This window comes from Aricia agestis, chromosome Z (assembly GCF_905147365.1).
Source record: "Aricia agestis chromosome Z, ilAriAges1.1, whole genome shotgun sequence".
Classification (NCBI taxonomy): domain Eukaryota; kingdom Metazoa; phylum Arthropoda; class Insecta; order Lepidoptera; family Lycaenidae; genus Aricia; species Aricia agestis.
The window spans coordinates 40,287,786-40,309,457 of record NC_056428.1 but is presented as its reverse complement, the minus strand read 5'-3'; the positions used below and the strand labels follow the sequence as shown (position 1 = coordinate 40,309,457).

Sequence of the window (21,672 nt, the reverse complement as noted above, 5' to 3'; positions counted from 1 at the left end):
CTTGTGTGGTGGTGGTGTTTGCAGGTTCTTACATGCGAGTGTGCGCATAGGCAGTATGGGAGAGGAGGGAGGTACGCATCCCTATGCGTACACTCACTCATTTACTTACAGGTTGAGGTTTATTTCGCGTAATATTGCTTAAAAAAACGGGTCTGTCGCTGGTTCACACCACAGTTTTTCGAACCGCGGTTCGAAACAGCGAAGGATTGTTTTTAATTACCCGATTCATACCGCGGTTCGAAACAGAGAAGACCTGTTTTTGAATTAGTGGATTCGAACCGCAGTGTAGATAGTTATATTATAACATATTCCTTCAAGTACAGTTAAGCTCAACATAATTAAGAAATCAAAAATATTAATTTAAGTCTTAAGGCCAAACTAAAGTAAAAATATGCGAGATGGGCGCAAAAAATGCCCGACTTAAAAGAATAGTAATAATTCACCCGCTAATAACTCTTTTATGATGTTACATCATAAAAGAGTTATTAGCGGGTGAAGTAACCATCGGTGACTGTCTGAAAAAATTAAGGGTTTAAAATTAACTTTATAATAATAATAATTTTACTCCTTTTGATTGTTTTACTACTTTGTTTTTTTTATTATTATTGATTATTTTAATTTTTCGAGTAATATTTTATACAGTTATGTAATTTTAAATTTTTTTATTAACATTAAATATTATTCTTGTTGATTTGTTTAATTTTTTACTGTGATTTTATACAATTATATAGTTTTAATTATTTTTATAAAGATTTATTTCCTTTTGAATATTTATACGACTGTGATTATATACAAACAAAACCTTATTATTATTATATCCATAATAATATTATAAATGCGAAAGTGTGTCTGTCTGTCTGTCTGTCTGTTACCTCTTCTCGCCTAAGCCGCTGAACCGATTTTGCTGAAATTGGGTATGGAGATACTCTGAGTCCCAAGAAAGGACATTGGATACTTTTTATCCCGGAAAAATGTACGGTTCGCGCGCGATAACCGAGTTTTACTCCGTTGCGCCAAAACTCGGTTATCGCGCCATCTAGTTATTATTAAAGTTTCCCATTTTTTATGATTTTGAGAGAAATGTAATTTCTTTATTAAAAATGTGTTTTTATTCCTTTTTGAAACCACCTTTCTATACGTCTGCACAAATTAATAAATGCGACTAAAAAAGTTTGTTACAATAATTATTGGCTTAAATTCGTGGTCCGAATCCACCCATAGCAAAAAATAATTAATTATTAGTGGTTTCACACCACTCCAATCACCGCGGTATGAATCGGGAATACCAAATATTTCAAAAACGGTTCTTCGCTGTTTCGAACCGCGGTTCTCAAATTCTGTGGTGCGAACCAGCGAAAGACCCAAAAAAACGTACTAAATTTTAATCTAACTTAGCTATCGAAACTAGTGAATTAGGTTTGACTTAGCACTCAGGGGGATGAAACAAAATCTTTTCTTTATCGCTTCTTTATAGAATCGCTGATCAAAATGTATGTAATTGACGAGTCGAACGTCAACGTCATATTAACGAACGCTTATGTCAATTCCATACATTTCAAATCACAAAACGTACGAATTGCCGAAATCGTCGTTATAGCACCTCCATCGTGAGTATAGCAGACACAATCGATTTTAAATTGTTATGCGGCAGCCGGCTGCCGCTTGGGGATTGATGGCCGATGGGTTAGATACCGTGAGCACTTATGAGATTATCAGAATGATGTAGGTAAGCTTATTCCGAAAGGTCTAATGGTCGGACAACATAAGCTTCGTATTCGACTAGCCATACTAATTATTATAAATGCGAAAGTAACTGTCTGTCTGTGTGTTACCTCTTCACGCCCAAACCACTGAACCGATTTTACTGAAATTTGTTATGGAGATACTTTGAATTCCGGGAATGGACATAGGATACTTCTATCCCTAAAAACTGGCGGACCTACGCTAATTTCTTGTTATGACAAATCAAACTTTGCTCGTCAGTCGTCATCTGCTAGACATAACCCAACCAATTTACGTAGATGACTTTCTCTGATTTCAAACATCTAACAGGGTAGCACATCAGTGAAGAAGAACAATTGCGCGCCGATGTGGAACGAGCAGATAGTGTTCTCGGAGATGTTCCCACCGCTGTGCCAGCGCATCAAAGTCCAGCTGAGAGACAACGACCCTGTGCATCCCAACATCATTGGAACACACTTCATAGACCTGAAGACTATATCCCATGATGGAGAAAAAGGTAAGGCACACCTTTAGTCATCAACATAGTTAGTCTTGACAGTAAGTTCCAAGAGCCTTAGATGCCTTCTCACTAGGTACTGATCATTTCCTGTCATCTTCTATTCCTGTCAAAAAGTCATGAAAATTTCAGTACTTTGGTTAACCTGAGGTATTTGTTATACCCACGACAAAAAATTGAAAAATTGGATTTAAAAAATATAATAAAATAGATACTTAATTAAAAATATAACGAACAAAATGTATTATAATTAAAGTTTTGAATATAATTATATCTTAATATATATATTTCTTGTGTGCGTGTGTATGTGACTGAACTCCTAAACGACTGGACCAATTTTGATGAAATTTTTTGTGTGTGTTCGTGGAGATTCGAGAATGGTTTAGATTTACAGTTTGGTCTACTGGAAATTTTTTTTTCAATTAATTTCTTATTTATAAGGAGTTGTTGATTTTGGAATGTTTTACATTAGATCCGGCGGACGGCGCTATCATCGCATTCAATATTATTCTATTTCAATTTTAGTTTGTCCTGACAGATGGTGCTACGATTAATATGAAAAAAAATTTGTTATTCAATTCATGTGCTGATTAAAATATTAAATAAATAACACATAGGCTACAATTTTAACCGACTTTCAAAATGGGGGAGGTGTTATGTTCGTTTTCTTATATTCAACGATTACTCCGCCGTTTGTTAACCGATTTTCAAAATTTATCTTTTGGTATATAGGGTATCATCCCAATTTGGTATTATATTCAGAAAAGTGGTGATCTGATGAAGGATCCATAAGTAATCGAGGGAACTCCTCAAAACTTATAGGGAAACATATGGTGACTTCGGTTTCGTGAGAAGTATTCTAAGCATATGCTACCAACAAGTAAGATTTTGCACCGAGATATACCTGGTATACCGTGGTTCGGAAGGTGCTGAGAGAATTCCTGATTCTTTATAGATACAAGTTTGGGAGTTTCGGCGTTGTTTTAAGAACAGAAAGCATATGCTACTATGCAAATTACATTCTTCATCATCATCATCATCATCATCACTACCATATTATACCATTTCATAGTCTTTTAGATCGAGACTCGAGTTTGTCAAGCGATAATTAAAAAAATCTATATCTACCTAATATTATAAACCTGAAGAGTATGTTTGCTTGAACGCGTCAATCTCAGAAACTACAGGTCCGATTTAAAAACTTATCTCAGTGTTAGATAGATCATTTATCGAGTAAGACTCATCATTTATCGAGAAGGTTATATTATATTATTACTCTAAGACTAATACGACAGAAGAAACTCAGGAAAATGTGGGAAAAACGGGGGAAATATTTTTTATGGGAAAATGTACCTACGGATTCTGTAAAATTTCTAATTTACGCGGGCGAAGCCGCGCGGGACATCTAGTTATCTTATATCTTTAAACGAGCACTTCTTGTATATATATACAGGGTGTAACAAAAATAAGTGTTAATACTTTGGGGTGTGTACGTGTTCCTTGTGGAGAGTTCACTGTGAAAGTAGCAGCGCTGAAAGACCAACATTTTTTTTCACTTTTGTATGGGGAAACTCGTGACTCTGGGGCGCTTGCTCGGTCAAATAGCTAGTATATTATTAAAGTTTTGAATCGAGGGTGGTTTTTAATTTCTTATTTTAATTTTATTACTTACTTACATACGAGTAATATTAATTATTATCATGAATGAAAGAGAAGACGATATTTTCAGTTCTGTTTACGAGTACAAGGACAAAATATATTTAACTACACAACGCTTCACTATCTATCTTAATATTATAAAGCGGAAGAGTTTTTTAGTTAGTTTGTTTGTTTGTTTGTTTATTTGTTTGAACGCGCTAGTCTCAGGAACTACTGGTCCGATTAAAAAAAAATCTTTCAGTGTTAGATAGCCCATTTATCGAGGAAGGCTATAGGCTATATTTTATTCCGCTACAACTAATAAGAGCGGAGAAATAGAGGAAAATGTGGAAAAACGGGAGAAAATTATTTGAAAGGGCTTATTTGAAAGCGCTAATCTCAGGCACTACTGGTCCGATTTGAAAATTTCTTTCACTGTTAGATTGTATGTGTTATATGTATTGTAAACTAATTTGTCTGTGAAATTATGAAATATCTAATTTAAGCGGGCGAACCCGCACGGAACGTCTAGTCTAATATATAAAAATAAGTCGGGTTTCCCTTCCTGGTGCTATAACTCCAGAACGCACGAACCGATTTCCACGATTTTGCATTCGTTGGAAAGGTCTTGAGCTCCATGAGGTCTATAGAAGAAAAATTTGAAAAAACTTCAAGAGAAAAGGAGGAAAACAGGGAAAATCATTTTATAGCAAAACAACGTTTGCCGGGACAGCTAGTAATATATAAATAAATAACAATAGCTTTCTTTTACACAATAGAACGTAATATAGATTCCAGCAATCGATTTCATTAGACGCTTTTATGCGACGACTTCCGGTAGCCCAATACAATGAAAATAATAACGATGAGTACATACCGCAGACACCAGAGCCCATAGCCAACACTTTTTCTTAAAGCCGTACACCGTACGCGCCGTACGCGTTGAACGCACCGCTTCGACGTCTTGGCTAAGCCCTAAGGCCGTTTGTCCACCGCCGCGCGCCGGCGCGGCGTCACCGGGACGACACCAACAAAAATTCAAGTAAAATGCCACTTCATGATCTCAGACCTAGGCTATAGGTTTTATTTTGCCGCCACTACAAAGCAGCTGCAGCATGGGTCGCTACTCGCTAGATCAATGTCATTCAAAATTGAAACCTATAGTATAGTGTCAATTCAGACCGCTACGCGACGCGTAGATGCATTTCTAAATTTATTCACGCAATTGAGATCTGTCAAATCCATACAAAATATTTAGAAATGCACGCGGTCTGAAGTGACCGTCACAAATTGGCTTTTTTTTTTTTTTTTGTCGGACGCAGTCGCTTGCGGCAAAAGATTGGAATGTCACCTTTGGGGATAAACTCAAACTCAAATTTTTTTATTCAGAATAAATTTTTTCAAATATTCTCTGAACGTCGGGTACTAAAAAAATAGAAAATTACAAAAAAATATATAAAATTACAGTGTCATTATGACTAAATAAAATACAACGAGTGTACAATTATACATATTATACAGATACAGCTCTGCAGGGGGCGACCTTATTCATGAAATCAGTAACTTTATTGTACGCTTTGGTACACAAACGTTCTTTAACAACTTTTTTAAATGTTTAATTGACCTTTAAAATAATTTTTGACTTTAGTAAATCTAGTCACCGGAATTTCAAGCTTATGTTTATTACGAGTATTTCTCCCATGGGAATTATCAACAGAACTAATAACGTTGAGCGCGTCAGACTTGCTTCGGAAACTTCCAGGTATGTGACGTGCGCTCTAAGTTCTGATCTTACTTCCAAGGCTTTCTTATAAACCTAGGCTTAGCCTACGGGTGGAAAACTAGAACTATAATGTGACATCTATACTACTCGTAATTTAGTAGACTGTAGTAAGCTTTGAAATTACTGGATCGATTTCGGTAAAATTTGACGTACTTAGATATGAGTTACGACCTCGGGGAAGGATGTATGGACAGTATGTTATTAATCAAGGAAAATGTATGATTTCTGCGGCCTGCAGGTTTTCGTTTTGCACAGAAAACACTTACTTCAAAATATTTAGCATGTCAACAAGAAAATTTCTTGAAGAAACAAACTTATGTACGTAAACTTCAGAAAAGGTTCTTAGGTGTGTGGATCGCTTTAAATCTTTATGTACCTTTCCTGTAATTTAAACTTGTAAATTATTATGGACCAACGTTATCTTAAGCCAGCTGGGGATGTTGAAAATTTTCGTATAAACGTGCCATTTTTGTAAAGAAATGTTTAGTGCAGTCAGACACGCATTGTGCCCTAAAAGAACTAGTACGGGAGCCCTAGAACAATTTTTTTTTGTGATTACTAACAAGCAAATTTTTTGTGAGTAGCTTTATTTTGATGAGACGAACAACATTTTTATTTTCGAAAAATCTCGAAAGTGGTAACTAACAGAGATAGAAAGAATTTCATACTTTGACTTGATGGTCAAATCTCTGTTATATAAGTATCTCCGTTAGCTACCACTTTCGAGATTTTTCGAAAATAAAAATGTTGTTTGTCTTATCAAAATGAAGCTACTCACAAAAAATTAGCTTGTTAGTAAAAAAAATTGTTCTATGGCTCCCGTACTAAACAACTTAATTCCTGATTTAAATCGTTGTCTCTGCCAATAAAAATTTTGCAGTAGTGGAGCCATTCAGATTGGATTGGATGGATCAAATTGATGAAAATTTGACCGTCTAACCGGCGACATACTTTCAAAAGTTTGTTGAAATATCGACAATTTTTAATCGTACCCAAACCATTGTTTTGCAACGTGATATTTCGACGCGTGCCGCGTGCCGTGTGCCGTGTGCGAAAATTCGCCATTCCTGTCGTAAGCGGTATATTCAGGCGTAATAATTAATTCTAGTATGTACGATGTAGGTATTTAAATTTGTGCCCCTGCTTAAAATTGACGCCACTGTTAAGCAGTGGCGGACGTAGGCGGACACGTATACCTACCTACATTCAAAAAGTTTGGTAAAATTAGAAATATCGTCAGATTTGCATCATGATTCATGAGTCATGACCAAAATATTGTATTGTAGGCATATTCACGTGTGTAAGGTGTATCTACGTATTCAAATTGGTGCCCATGCTAATAAAAATTGCCGCCTATTAAGCAGTGGCGGAATCCATACTTTCAAAAATTTTGGTGAAATATCGTCAATTTTTAATCGTGCCCAAAATATTCTATTACCTGCAGTTGATGGCACCCGTGCCATAATTATTCACCATCCCTATCGTGAGCGGTATATTTAAGGTGCGAGCCCCAGGCGATATAAATTTCGAATGAACCTCCGACCTCGTATCAACACATGCTTTAGATTTAATAGAGTTAAAAATATAATTACAAGGGTTGTATCTCATTATTTATAATTGGGTTTTATCCGAATTCGCCAGGATCGTTGTGCATATTACTCAGACACTATAATGACTATAGCTAGAGTCTGTCGAATTTACGTTTGAGAGGTTAATCACTAGATTCATTTGATTCAAAGAGTTTTTATTTTTTAGTTATTTTAGAACTATTTCTTGCAGGTTTCCTCCCTACTTTTGGACCAGCGTACATAAACTTCTATGGCTCAACTCGAGACTACAGTCTGATCGATCAACACTCAAGTCTCAACGTTGGCATGGGGGAAGGGGTTGCTTATCGTGCAAGGCAAGTATTACATAGGAAAAGAAAATTTATTAAAATTGGTATAATTGAGTTAACACGACAGTAACACCGAAAAAAAATGAAGAGTTACTACCTATATTAAGATTTAAAATTATTTATTACTCTCTTAGGAATATTACAATCTAAAAGCATGTGTTAAAATTAGGGTTGCTGAGGATTCCTCTTCCGCTTCCTCATAATGAGGAACTTCCACAATATTTTGGGTTCCTCAACCGTTACCGCATATCCTCATAAATAAAAATAGAAAAATCCTCTTCCGCTATCGCTTCCTCAAAATTTAAGAGGAATTTATGAGGAAATTCACTGCGCATGCGCGTCGCGTATCCAATCATGGCAACGCACACGCCAGAGCCAGATAATTCATTCATCTTTTATTTTGTGTGCGTGTGTTGTGTATGTTACTGAAATCCTTAATTGCTGGACCGATTTTGATGATTCTTTATTGTGTGTGTTTTGAGAATGGTTTAGATTCATAGTTTGGTCCACTGGAAAATGCCCTTTTAATTAATTTTTGTGTAATGTATGTACCTAGTTATGTACAGACAGGACAAAGACTTTTGGGTTGGGTCCGCTAGTATTTATAATTTCCTATCATCCTCTTCCTCATCCGCTTCCTCTTCCTCAAAAAATATCCTCTTCTTCATCCGCATCCTCTAAATTTGCGCGTGAAAATTCCTCTTCCTCCTCCTCTTCCTCATAATCACTTCCTCAACAACCCTAGTTAAAATGGAATGCAAAAGCAAAAGTTAAAAGTATGCCATTCTAAAGCAAGATTCCGTACTTAATATCGCGAATTCACTTTCAAGAACAAAATGCATTTTCGTAGGCTGCTGATGTCGATTCGGACAGAAATAATGGATATCGTAGAAAACCCGTCGACAGAAGTAGAAATCGAGCCAACGCTGCCCGTGAACGAGACAGCGTTTGAGAAGAACGCAGAGTTCTTCCTCTTCTCTTGTATATTCGAGGCCAACATGATTGACAAGAGATTGACAGACAAACATCTACAGTTCGAGCTGAGTGTTGGGAACTGTGGGAACGCTGTGGATGGGTACAGAGAGTCTGTGAGGAGACCACAGGATTTGGCGGTTCCAGAACTAGGCAAGTTACTTTGCTATTCTTAAATATTAAGAATTATTTGGCTCTCATTGGTTAGTCTAAATATCATGTCCTCTTTTCTTATTAACGTTTAAAGGACATAAGAGGTAACATGTTATTTAATATTGGCGTGAGTGGGCCTAAGTGTTCTGAAATATTCTATTAGATATACACGCTATATTGGCTTACGATAATGGGATCAAATATAAGCTTTCCTTCCTAAAAGTTGTATTTGTATGCACAGTGTTCATATTCAGCTTCTTATTTCTTAACGAGAAGAATTTTAATAAAAATTTCGTGAACTGGTTCTAGAATAATACTATTTATTTCTAGATGACCTAAGCGCCGATTCAGGATATTGGCAAAGTCAAACTCAGCCTGCCAAGGCATCATCGGCAGACAAGACGTACTACTTCCTACCCTATTGGGACACGAAGCCGTGTATGCATGTTCGCAGCATATTCCCAGACCACAGGCGTCGACTGTACAATTCCAATTTGATATCCAAAATCATCGAGCATTTTGTACGTATACTTGTTAATACTCTTGTACTGGGTACACATATGCGAAATGTTCAGCATGCGCTTGATTGTTGTTCGTGTGAGTTATGATCCATTAGCTGAAAATTTCAGGGCATAATAATTACCACCGAAACTTCAGCTGCTGAAAGTTAAGCGTGCTAATGTTCTGCATTTGTGACCCTACGCTTAAAACTCACAGGACCTTTGACCTTAATTTGTACTAAAATATTTCTTCAAACCATAGGAAGATGGCCTAGCAGAAACTCAAATTTGCCTTGACTTGGATGCGACATCAATCGACGCAGTTACCAAATTGAAATTGGTCTTGGAATCTATCAGTGCGGAGTGTGCCAAGTATGTAATATATATGGGCAAAGCACCACCTCTCGGCTTCACGAAGCTCGATAGAGAGAGACAGAAGCTATGCATTGCTGAAGTTGTAAGTATTCAATCCGAATCCTTCTTTGATTCGAAAGACGATAATGATGATTAAGCAACACTTATATTTTACAGGACAGCGTTAGCTCTATGACGAGGCACCTGAAGGCTTTGATAACAAAACACTCCATAAAAGACCGTATGCGAACAGCGTACACATATCTAAGAAAACTGAAGCATTTATGTGAAGATGTTAGTAAAAAAATCAAAACATAATAAGAAATTAGTTTTTTTGCTTCTTCTTAGTTCATGTTAATAAGTAAGATTTGTATGTCTTTTCAGCCCCAGCACTCTCTACCAGATGTGTTTATATGGCTCATCAGTAACGGCAAAAGATTAGCTTACCAGAGAATACCGGCTAGAGATATAATGTACTCAGAGAACAGCGACGAAGCGGGTAAATTTTGTGGAAAAATGCAGACATTGTTTTTGAAGGTAAGCATAACCTTAATGTTTGGGCAAAGTGTGTTTTTGGAGTAGATTACAAAAAATACCTTATGATACAGTGGCCTGGCAAAAAAGCATCTACGCCTAGCGGATGGAGCATCCCTGCGAAAATAAGCATCTATTTGTGGATGGGTCATCTCAACGACAAAGTTCATTACACAGAAGGCTTACCTCCGGGGTATGAAGTGAACTTGGGAATAAAAAGCGCTGAGAAGTCAAGGGTATCGCCTCCTGCTTCTATTTACTATGCTGAAAAACATGTAAGTAGGGTGATGTCATAGTGTTTTCACTGCAGAGCAAATTGTAACTAATAAAAAATAAGACTGACGAATGAGTTTTTATTTTCAGACATTCCAAATGAGAGCCTACATTTACCAAGCAAGATCTTTAATAGGTTCTGACTCGTCGGGATTATCAGATCCATTTGCGAGAGTCATTATTGGAGAATGCACACAAACAACACAAGTTATAGATGAAACTCTTAGCCCAACATGGGACGAACTGCTAGTTTTTGACGACATTCTGCTTTATAGCACTATGGAGCAAATAAAAAAAGATCCACCGACTGTTGTAATAGAAATATTTGATCAAGATAAAGTTGGGAAGTCAGAGTTTATTGGCCGTACTCTAGCAAAGCCATGTGTTAAGTCATGTGAAGATATTTGTCAAGCCAACCAATTACCACCAGCTCTCGAATGGTTTGATATTTCGAGGGGTGACGATCGAGCTGGGGAGCTACTAGCTGCATTTGAACTTCTAGAGTTACCCGCTAAGAAGGAACCTGTAATATTACCAGACCTCCCATCACCGAGAGAAAGTAACGGAAAACCACCCATTGATATTCACAAAGGTCCAATCCTACCGATACCAAAGGGTATACGACCGACATTATCGAAGTATCGCATCGAGGTATTGTTTTGGGGATTGAGGGATTTGAAAAGGGTACATTTCTTAACCGTTGATAAGCCAAGAGTAGACATTGAATGCGCTGGGCATATAATATCTTCATCTGTAATACAAAATGCCAAACGAAATCCAAACTTCACTAATCCGATTAAATATATTGATGTGGAGTTGCCTGATCAAGATCTATATCGACCACCTTTAACGATTCGGGTGGTTGATTGCCGAAGCTTCGGAAGAGTTACGCTTGTAGGGACACATACAATTAGTTCCATCAAAAAATATATTTACACGCCGAAAAGTAGAAAGGAAAGAGAAATGGAGGAACGAAAGAAATCTTTAATGCAACTGCAGGACGTCGATATACGCACCAATTGTATGATACAGGATGACACGACGTACTCAGTTGAGAACGAAAAAGAAAGTTGCCCTCTCTTACCCGTGGAACCCCAACCATCGACTTCATATGGAACTGGCATGAGACCAACGCGAAAAAAATTTATAAAGCAAGATAGAGAAAGAAGAAGAAAAGTGAGTGAAGATTCTGCACTCGATGACGACGAAAGAAGCAAGGATTGGTGGACCAAATACTTTGCTTCGGTGGAAGCCATGATTGAAGATGAGAAAGAGAATAAACGTGAAATACAAGGAATTTTACAAGGTCACAGACAAGAGCCAACTGAGCCAACGCGTGAAGAAGCACATTCACCGAGACCGGAACGCGATCGAAATAAGTGCAAAAGACCACCTACGTCACCTTCAAAGATAGATAGAAAACAAGCGAGTCCGACCGTTGGCAAGAAAAACCAATTACCGAAATCGTCATTGACCAAGGTGTGAAAGCAATATTTCTTATTATTATTTGCAATAACTAAACTTGAACAGACACCTAAACCTGCATTTTGTTTGCAGATATACCCACATGAGCTCGAAGCGGTGCCAGAGTATGATGAATTTAAGGAATGGCTTCACTCCTTTGAACTATATCGTGGTAAGAAAACTGGCGATGATTCAGAAGACGAGAAGCGTGTAGTAGGGGTCTTTAAGGTAAGGCTAAAATAGTCATAGTTACTTATTGCAGTTAGATAAAATATAATTATATGAGGGTAGAAATTTAGGTTAGAACTGTCTTCTTTATTTTCTTGTAGGGAGCGATTAAAGTCTACAAATGGCCATTACCAAAAGGAATAGACGATCATACAGTGATGGGATTCGATCCAAACTATGGATTTTTCCAAGGCGTTCCGAATAACGAACCGATACATGTTTTAGTGCGAATTTATTTGGTGAAAGCTACAGATCTACACCCAATGGATATGAATGGTAAAGCGGATCCCTATGTTGTCATGCATTTAGGTAACAAGAAGATAACGGATAAAGACAACTACGTATCCAAACAACTTCATCCAGTCTTTGGAAAGTGCTTCGAAATAGAAGCTACTTTTCCGCAAGATTCGATGCTGACGATACAAGTTTACGATTGGGATTTAGTTGGAACCGATGAGCTTATCGGGGAGACTAAAATTGACCTTGAGAACCGTTTCTACAGTCGTCACAGAGCTTTATGTGGACTTCCAATGAAATACGAAGAGTAAGTGAAGTTTGGTAAATTGTGTTAATTCATTATCTACCTTACGATTAATTGAAACATTGTGATTCGTTTACAGAAGGGGATTTAACCGCTGGCGCGACGCTATGAAGCCAACACAGATCTTGGCAAAACTATGCAAGGAGGGTAAATTAGAACCTCCTATGTATGAATACGGCCGCGTGCGAGTGGCCAGAAAAATCTTCAACATGCCAATGGAGAACACGGAACTATTCTCCAATCCCGACACTTACCAAGAACAAATGGCACTGCTGGTGCTTCGGCGCTGGCATGAGGTGCCTCGTGTTGGCACCACATTGGTGACCGAACACATTGAAACAAGACCATTATACAATCCAACCAAACCAGGTAGGTACATGCTACTTAATGTTTAGTCTACTGCCATTGTCATCCTAATATTATAACGGGATGAATACAACGTGTTACTGAGAAAGTGAAATATAAAAATACAATTTTTCTATCACAGGAATTGAACAAGGAAGGCTGCAGCTATGGGTAGACATGTTCCCAATGGACATGCCTTCCCCGGGTCCATTTCTAGACATATCTCCTCGTAAGCCGAAGGCCTATGAACTCAGAGTCATTATTTGGAACACCGACGATGTTGTTTTAGAAGATGACGCATTTTTCACTGGGGAAAAAATGTCCGATATCTATGTGAAAGGGTAAGCTTTTTAAATTTTTTTCTTCAAACGCAATTCTTATTGGAGTTGAATTGAAATTAATAACTGGTTTCATTCCTAGGTGGCTGAAAGGTCCAGACGACTGTCAGTGCACCGACATACATTATAGATCCTTGACAGGGGAAGGCAACTTTAATTGGCGATTTATCTACCGTTTTGACTATTTGGAAGCCGAAGAACGAATTGTAATAACTCGCAAAGAATCCGTGTTTTCATGGGACGAAACAGAATGTAAAATTCCAGCACGATTGGAATTACAAGTTTGGGACGCTGATCATTTTTCTTCGGATGATTTCTTAGGTAAATAATCGAATATAACTTTCTAGTTATATTCGATTGATTGTTGACACTGTTGACTTTTTCTTGGTCTTAAGCTTTCTAAAAATTAATCTAATAATTCTTCACTGTGAAAAAACTAATCATTACATTGATTGCAGGGGCGGTAACTTTGGACTTAAATCGCTTCCCTCGCGGTGCAAAAACATCTAAATTGTGCACTTTGACCATGCTAAAGAACGATGGCTCCGTACCGATGATAAACATCTTCAAACAGAAGAGAGTCAAAGGCTGGTGGCCGTTCTACATAAAGCGGGACACAGAGGAAATGGAGCTGACAGGAAAGGTGGAAGCTGAAATACATCTTCTTACCCGTGACGAAGCAGACAAGGTTCCAGCAGGGATGGGCCGCAGCGAACCCGATCCGTTGGAAAAGCCCAAGTTAGTGTCATCAGACCTGTAAAGTTTGCAAAGAATTACATTATTTTTAATGCATTACGGCCATGTATGGTGTTAATTGAGATAAAAGATAATAAATATAATGTACTGAAATACTACAGCAAGCTGTGAAAGTTAAAATAGCTTCACAATTGATGAGATGATTGAGCAATGATCGTAATACTTACCAAATGTATTTTTCAGCCGGCCGGACTCATCATTCATGTGGTTCCTCAACCCCCTGAAGTCCATGCGCTACATCATGTGGCACAACTACAAGTGGACGATTGTGAGGACGTCTTGCGCTGTGGTCGTCCTCATTGCGATTCTGCTCCTCATCTTCGCCTTCCCTGGTTACCTCGTCAAGAAACTCCTTGGCGTTTAGTTATATGACCTCTAAGACCCACTGTAGGGCAAGGTCTTTCACCTCCATGGAGGATAGGTGTTAGTTGACGCTCAATGTTGGCAAACTTATGCAGATCTCAACCTTTAGATGTAAACGCAGACAGAGAAGCGCAGGGAAGATTTTATTAAAGGACTCCAAAATGAACTTCCAGGTATTGAGATAAAACGTGTGTATGCTCGAACCGTCTCAAAAATGTTATGAAGAGCCTTGGAAAAGCGAACCCTGATAAAAATCTCTTCTGCTACACTTCTGTCTGCGCCAACCTCCGATAAAGCCTCTACTAGTCTTTGTCGTACATGTATACCACTCACGTCTACGTGCTATATTATATCATTGTAAATTAAAATTATATCTATCTATGTAAGGAAAAGAATCTTTGAGAAACGGTTCTATGTGATCTTTTTGAAATTAACTCTTGTGAATATAGTTAGACTATAGTTCTAGTTGGCGCGAGGCTCGATATTCTTGAACAAGGTCTGAGCCCCTAGCCAAAACTTTTTCTTTATCGCTTCTTTATAGAATCGCTGATCAAAATGTATGGAATTGGCATAAGCGTTCGATTATATGAAGTTGACGTTCGACTCGTGTAATATCAATAATATTTTGATCGGCGATTATGTAAAGAAGCGATAAAGAAAACGTCACAGCTAGGGGCTCTGTTTATTTGCATTTTCTTGATCGTTTTCGGCATTTAGTGTAGTTAGGAAGATTTTCAAAGAATATTTTTCGGACTTTCGAATGGATGTTTAGTGAGATGGTTGCCGCAACCACGTAGCCGCTGCTGTCGACGCAGCGTGCTCTTGATGTATTTACTCATGTAAACCCCATATTTAACCGATCAAATAAATACTTATTTCTGTCATTGAGTAGTCTTATTTAAAATATCCCAATGCCGAAAACCTAGTAAATTATGGCTATAGTCTTACAGTTTTACTGTCTGAAACTGAGATATCAGAGTGAGATGTTTGTGGTAACTCACGAGTCTGAAAACAGCAGATCTAATCATTAGGATTTACCATGAAAAAAAGCAAATTTAAATCATCAATTGTGTTAGTCTTACAGTTTTATTGTCTGAAACTGAGATATCAGAGTGAGATGTTTGTGGTAACTCAGAGTCTGAAAACAGCAGATGTAATCATTAGGATTTACCATGAAAAAAGCAAATTTAAATCATCAATTGTTTTAGTCTTACAGTTTTACTGTCTGAAACTGAGATATCAGAGTGAGATGTTTGTGGTAACTCAGAGTCTGAAAACAGCAGATCTAATCATTAGGATTTACCATGAAAAAAAGCAAATTAAAATCATCAATTGTTTTATTATAACTCTAAAATATTATTTACACATCTTTAAAACATATTCATATAATAATTCAAAACATTTAACATTCATTTAGGAGTTTACCACTTTTAATACACTTACTTATTGCTTTTCCACACAACGCTTGGGCGACGGACGCGGGTTTACTACTAGGGTGAGGACTGTCGGAGCTACGTGGTACACAACATTCAAATATTGACTTTAATATCTACTATAATGCTATTACACCGCCTCTACGCGTCCACACATCTGCCAAAGTCAATGGTGACGTAGAGGCCATGCAGATCCGCTGACGCGTAGAGGCGACTTTGGGCGCCAGGCTGGGTTAATGATCACCTCTAGTTTCTCATATTCATGAAAGAGAAGTCACGATCGCACAGACTAGCCGAGTTGGCGTCGGTGGTGGCGTGGGGTTACAGTTTCTTACATTCAACTACACAAGTATTATGCGAAAAGATTGAAAGTCCGACAGCCTCCAGACGGGTCAAATGACTCCCCGTGGAACCGTACGGCGAGTATTAATTAAGCTATCCAGGGTTGCAACATTAACAATTGTTTATAACTTTTTCGAACGTATTTACAACGCGCATATTCAAAAATAATGCAAATAAAAATGTATTTATACAAATTCAATATTTAGCTAGATACACACGTTAAGGTAATTTTAAAACAATTAACATATTTCGATAAATTATATTTACACTAGTGATAAGAGTTAACAACCCCGGCGGTAATAAATAAGAAGCGTATGACACAGCGTTTGTTTGTGGGCGTATTGTCATGGCGTTGTAGGACAATCGAGATCCAAATCTAGATTTTACAATAACAAAAACATGGTACAATTAATAGTGTAATAAATTTGCCTAAAATTGTAGAGACCAGCTCATTAATCATAATATTATTATAAATGCAAAAATGTGTCTCCGATGATCCGCTGAACCGATTTAGATGAAATTTAGTATAGAACGTAGTCCCAGAAATGGCCATGGATTAGCGCCATTGCGAAATAATGTACGTGCACGTGCGAGATAAGAATTTCTACGTCAAAAGTTCTACTAATATAATGGTTCATGGATAAAATGTTTAAAATACACAAAATCATAGCATGCTGGTAAAATTCTAATTGATTGCTGTCTAGATTTGGATCCATTTTAATCGGGCAGTTGATTTTATAGTTTTAATGGTATGATCGGTGGACGTATATACGAGCCGAGAATGTATACAAGTCACCACTGCCACGTATACAAAATATTTGTATAAATATGCATGTCAACTTGCACAATTGAATGCTAAAGCTCTTATACACTCCACTTATGTACAGAAGAACACTTTAACATTTTAAAATCATTTCAGTGAACAATGTTATTATGCATGAATCAGCGACCACTCAAATCAAGTCTGGACCTGATCTTGGGGTCTAAACGGTCCGTTTATAGGTCATCTAGACCCCAAATTTACAAAACATTCCGGGTGATTTGAATATATTTTATCGGGAAATATAATATACCATACATTATACAAATAACGATTCTAGAACAAATCAGTTACAAAATACAAACTCTTAAAATTATCGTTCACGATAGGGACAGTGCTTTTTTAATATGCCGAGTATGCCACATTGCTCTGCTGCGATGATTGACGACTCACGATGAATGTGGCATATCAAGAGACATGCTACATCATAATATAATATTATAATATGTAACATAAATGATGATATGCTAAATTTATACATCGGACGAGATGTTATGATTATGACGGAACGACACATAATACATAAAGTAGGAAGGTAACCATCTTGAATTACGTTTATGGTATTTTGGCATACAATGCGTTATTCTATTCAGACGCAATTCACCGCAACGGAGCAATGTATAGAATGTTGTAGCATTTAAGCGGCATTTCGCAACAAAATACCGCTCCTATGGCGCTTGAAATTTCTAAACACAGTATACAGTAAACCTCAAGTAACAACATAAAATATCGGGCAAGTTGCCTCTTGCGTCAGATTGCTCACTGTACTTAATCAATTCGGAATAATAACTAGCCTACAACAAAATTGAAGCTTGCCCACAGAATGCGAAATCACGATATTAGGCCGCGGAATAAACCCGTAGGCAGTTGCAGAAAGAGTCCAAGTTGATTAGTAAGTATACCGTGAATAGTTAAAAAGTGGTGACATAAACATTTTGTGACATAAAATAGTTTACGTACCATTTAAATGGTACTTATCCAACCTACGGACCTACGTAAATATGATGCGTCATATCAAGCCCAGCCGATTTATCATGACTAACATAAAACTGACATAACCCGACCAAATGACGTAAGTCCGCATCTTAGACGGTACGTAAGTGTCGAAAGAAAAAGAGAGTAGGTACACTAACGACCATTCCCAATATTTGATCTATCTCTGGTTTTGCCCTACTAGAGATAGGAATAGCTCAGATTAGACATTAGAGACATATATTTTATGTCAACTGTGAGCTATTCCTATCTCTAGTAGGGCAAAACCAGAGATAGATCAAATATTGGGAACGGCCGTAAATACATTTGTGGGGAAGATTAAATCTTGTGTGACGTCACATTAACATAATATTGTGCAATTTTAACATAATACATTCATACATAACATTAAATCTATCCAGCAAAGTGTCAGTTTATTAATGCCCCGTTTCTGAGTTTTTACAACCGGAGTTTATATTTTACTGTCGCTTTTGATTGGCTAGCGTCAAAAAATTAACCAATCAACAACGCTAGCGAAAAGATAAACTCCTGTCAATAAACCTCTGAATCCGGGCATAAGTCGTGTTTCTAACTAACCAGAGCCAGTTTTAAAATAAATAGTAAATTATTTTTTGTATGTACATAAGTTATTACATTCTCACTTGTTCAAGACATTTTCGACTAGTATTTCATTATTGAAGTTCATTTTAGCAGAAAATACAGTATATTGGTTACATTTTAGCAAAATGTAATCAATATACACTCAATTTCAATTTCAATGTTTCGACCTCCAAATGTGCGTTTAAAATACATTTAAATATTGAATTTTATGTTCTTATGTGAGCTAAACAGAGGCGAGACTCACGCACACACTAAACGCACGCACAACTAAATGTATACATAGTAGTATGTACATAGATCTTCCATCGAAAACGAAAGGCACAATATTATTACCGAACACAAGCGTGTTAAAAATTACACTGAGTATATTAATGAGACAGCTTAAGTCCTTTCACCGACGCTTGTTAAAGTTAATCGTTGATTAAATATCACTGTCTCCCTCTTCGTAATAATGAAAGAGGGAGCATGATATTTAAAGAAGCCGAACAGCGATTCGGACTAAGATTTTCAATATCAGCCAGAAACATGTCTGTCCCCGTTTAAACCGATATCAGAGGGATATTTTTTGTTCATTTTCGTATTTTACTTTGAACTTTAAGCGATGCGTTTTAAAACAAAAGTGAATTTAATTCATTCGCGTGAACCATCTGATATCACCTTAACAACGAGGGAAAGACGTGACAAAGACGAAAGATTTTACCATAGTAAAAGGAGGGGAAGTAAGTTATCTTCATATAAAGGCACCGCGCGCGGCTTGTATGTGTGCGCCATAGTATCAATGCGTCGCCACGTACGGCACACAACAAAATCTCGGCCAGTTTTATAAGGCCGGTACCGCCGATATTTTGTTGTGTGCCGTAGGTCGCGACGCATTGATACTATGGCGCACACATACAAGCTGCGCGCGGTGCCTTTGTATGAAGATAACTTACTTCCCCTCCTTTTACTATGACTTTACTGACTGTTATTAAAAGTAGATAGTGATTATTCTCGAATAGAATTGACTTACAACGCGAAAGTGACGGTCAACCGTCGATGGATACCATCGAGCGTTGTCACGTTCTACGCACGCACTAAACGACACATAAGTTTTATCCTACAGATAACTGACAGATATTTTAAAGATCCGCTGCCAAAATATCGGGATAAAATGACACTCGTTTAATGCGAAAACAATTGGGACACCCTTTATACACGAATACTGATACCACAGAGTAAAATAATAGACACTGAAACGCTACAGAGTTTAATTCGATCGCACTACTACAAGTATGTACGCGGCATTACGTGCCCACCGCCCAGTTTTTTATATATGTAGGTACTATGTACCTACATATTATGCTTGTAGTAGTGAAATATAAAGCTTACATGTAGCTTTGTCCTCTGTTCACTGATAGTATAACCTTGACTATTTGGTTCTATAGTAATCTTGTAGACTTTCTAGAAATAGTAGCACAAGCCAAATGGAAGACAATAGAATGTTATTCTACTAGTTTTATACGGTCTCACGTTTTAGATGCTACATAAAATATTATTGCCGTGAAATATTAAAAAGTTATTTTTAAAGTGACATCGAAAACTGCACAATTAATATAAAATTTTAAAATTACCTAATATGGCATATTATCTGAAAGAGGTATAATACGAATTTTAAAGAGCACACAGTACGACCGTTGAATAGTAATATTATTACTTAACCAGTATGCAACAATATTATTTCTTATTTTTAGACGATCAAATCGAAGTATTCTACTATAATATAAAGACAGCTAGCTAGCTTAACTAAACTACGATTTAATTTTATTCCCAGTATAGTTAAGGTAAAGACGGCTTTGTTACAAATTACAGATAAGTACTCTGTCGTAATCGATTAAGTATGTAACTAAAGGAAGATGAAAGTATTCAAGGGAAAAAGCGTAAGTCAACAGTCGTGTCTTTGTCCGTCATGAGACTTTTCCAATGTGCCAGACAAAGGAATATAAACCAGAAGAAAATGATAGAGAGGAAAGATATTCGCTATGTGAATATTTAAGGGCTTTACATGTGACTTTATACCAAAAAAATGTCTGAAGCAAGAGTTTTATGATAAATAGCCTAAATTCCGAGGGCGGCAAGATATATTTTTAAGTAGATAGTTTAAAATATTAATTAACTGGAAGACAGTTTTTGTAAAGGCTAACCTTAAAGAAAAAGTTATTGCTGATTCGACGTTTTCGATCAAAAACAAGACGTGCATACTTGTTTCTGTAAATAACTCTAGATACACTTAAACCACTGCAGTATTATCAGATTTAGTGTTAAAATTCAATGCTTATTAACTCAAGTCAAATAATAACAATTAAATATAGTTACAATTTTCATCACCCAGACTTCTTTATTGTGCTAAAGTTCATATAGATCTTTAAGAACTTAAAAGAAATCTTATTAAGATGAATATTCATTCATTATATCTATATATTAATACGCGAGCGAAAAACTTTGGATCCCTTTTGACGAAAAATACGGAAACGTAGGTGATTGAAATTTTGCAGTTATAGTTTATATGGTGAAGGAGTGCATCGAGCTAATATTATTTTGAAATTATGCTTTTATCATAAAAAAATTTAACAAATAAAACATTACAACTACAACACACACACTAGGAGATTTTGATTGACAAGCCTATACACACAAATTTTACTCTTTTATTTATGGTTGAAGTCTCTTGTCAAATTGAAAATTGGTTTAGTTTTTATCACTGACTTATGATACCCAGCTGTTTTTTGTGCCTATTTGAAGCGGAATCAACGCCCCCAATACGGGGAAAGAGAACTAAATCTGACGTTAGTTTGACGTTTGAAAGTCGCCATATTTTATTTCAAAGTTTTAAAAAATGTGCGCCACATTGAATCGGATAATAAATTGTGAATATAAGAGATGCAAATCATGCATAGCGAAATCTTATATATAAAATTCTCGTGTCACAATGTTAGTTACCGTACTCCTCCGAAACGGCTTTACTGGTTTTTACTAAATTTTATATGCATACTAGCTGTTGCCCGCGACTTCGTCCGCGTGGACTTCAGTTTATAGCGCGCGATGTCAACAAAATTTGTGTCAAAAGCTT

General features: G+C 36.9%; 1 protein-coding gene across 1 annotated transcript in view; it reads left to right on the top strand.

The window, feature by feature from the left end:
* LOC121738416 (otoferlin) overlaps window positions 1-14,938 on the top strand; it is an 86,334-nt gene extending 71,396 nt beyond the window's left edge. The window contains exons 11-26 of the mRNA XM_042130447.1: window positions 2,053-2,239; window positions 7,440-7,563; window positions 8,408-8,682; window positions 9,013-9,203; window positions 9,445-9,639; window positions 9,714-9,830; window positions 9,921-10,073; window positions 10,145-10,345; window positions 10,434-11,822; window positions 11,901-12,035; window positions 12,137-12,579; window positions 12,656-12,945; window positions 13,064-13,262; window positions 13,342-13,580; window positions 13,718-13,997; window positions 14,199-14,938. Of these exons, the coding sequence (XP_041986381.1) occupies window positions 2,053-2,239; window positions 7,440-7,563; window positions 8,408-8,682; window positions 9,013-9,203; window positions 9,445-9,639; window positions 9,714-9,830; window positions 9,921-10,073; window positions 10,145-10,345; window positions 10,434-11,822; window positions 11,901-12,035; window positions 12,137-12,579; window positions 12,656-12,945; window positions 13,064-13,262; window positions 13,342-13,580; window positions 13,718-13,997; window positions 14,199-14,379 (4,599 nt within the window). The 3' untranslated portion in view covers window positions 14,380-14,938. The remainder of the gene's footprint in view (window positions 1-2,052; window positions 2,240-7,439; window positions 7,564-8,407; window positions 8,683-9,012; window positions 9,204-9,444; window positions 9,640-9,713; window positions 9,831-9,920; window positions 10,074-10,144; window positions 10,346-10,433; window positions 11,823-11,900; window positions 12,036-12,136; window positions 12,580-12,655; window positions 12,946-13,063; window positions 13,263-13,341; window positions 13,581-13,717; window positions 13,998-14,198) is intronic.
* The last annotated feature ends 6,734 nt before the right edge of the window (window positions 14,939-21,672 follow it).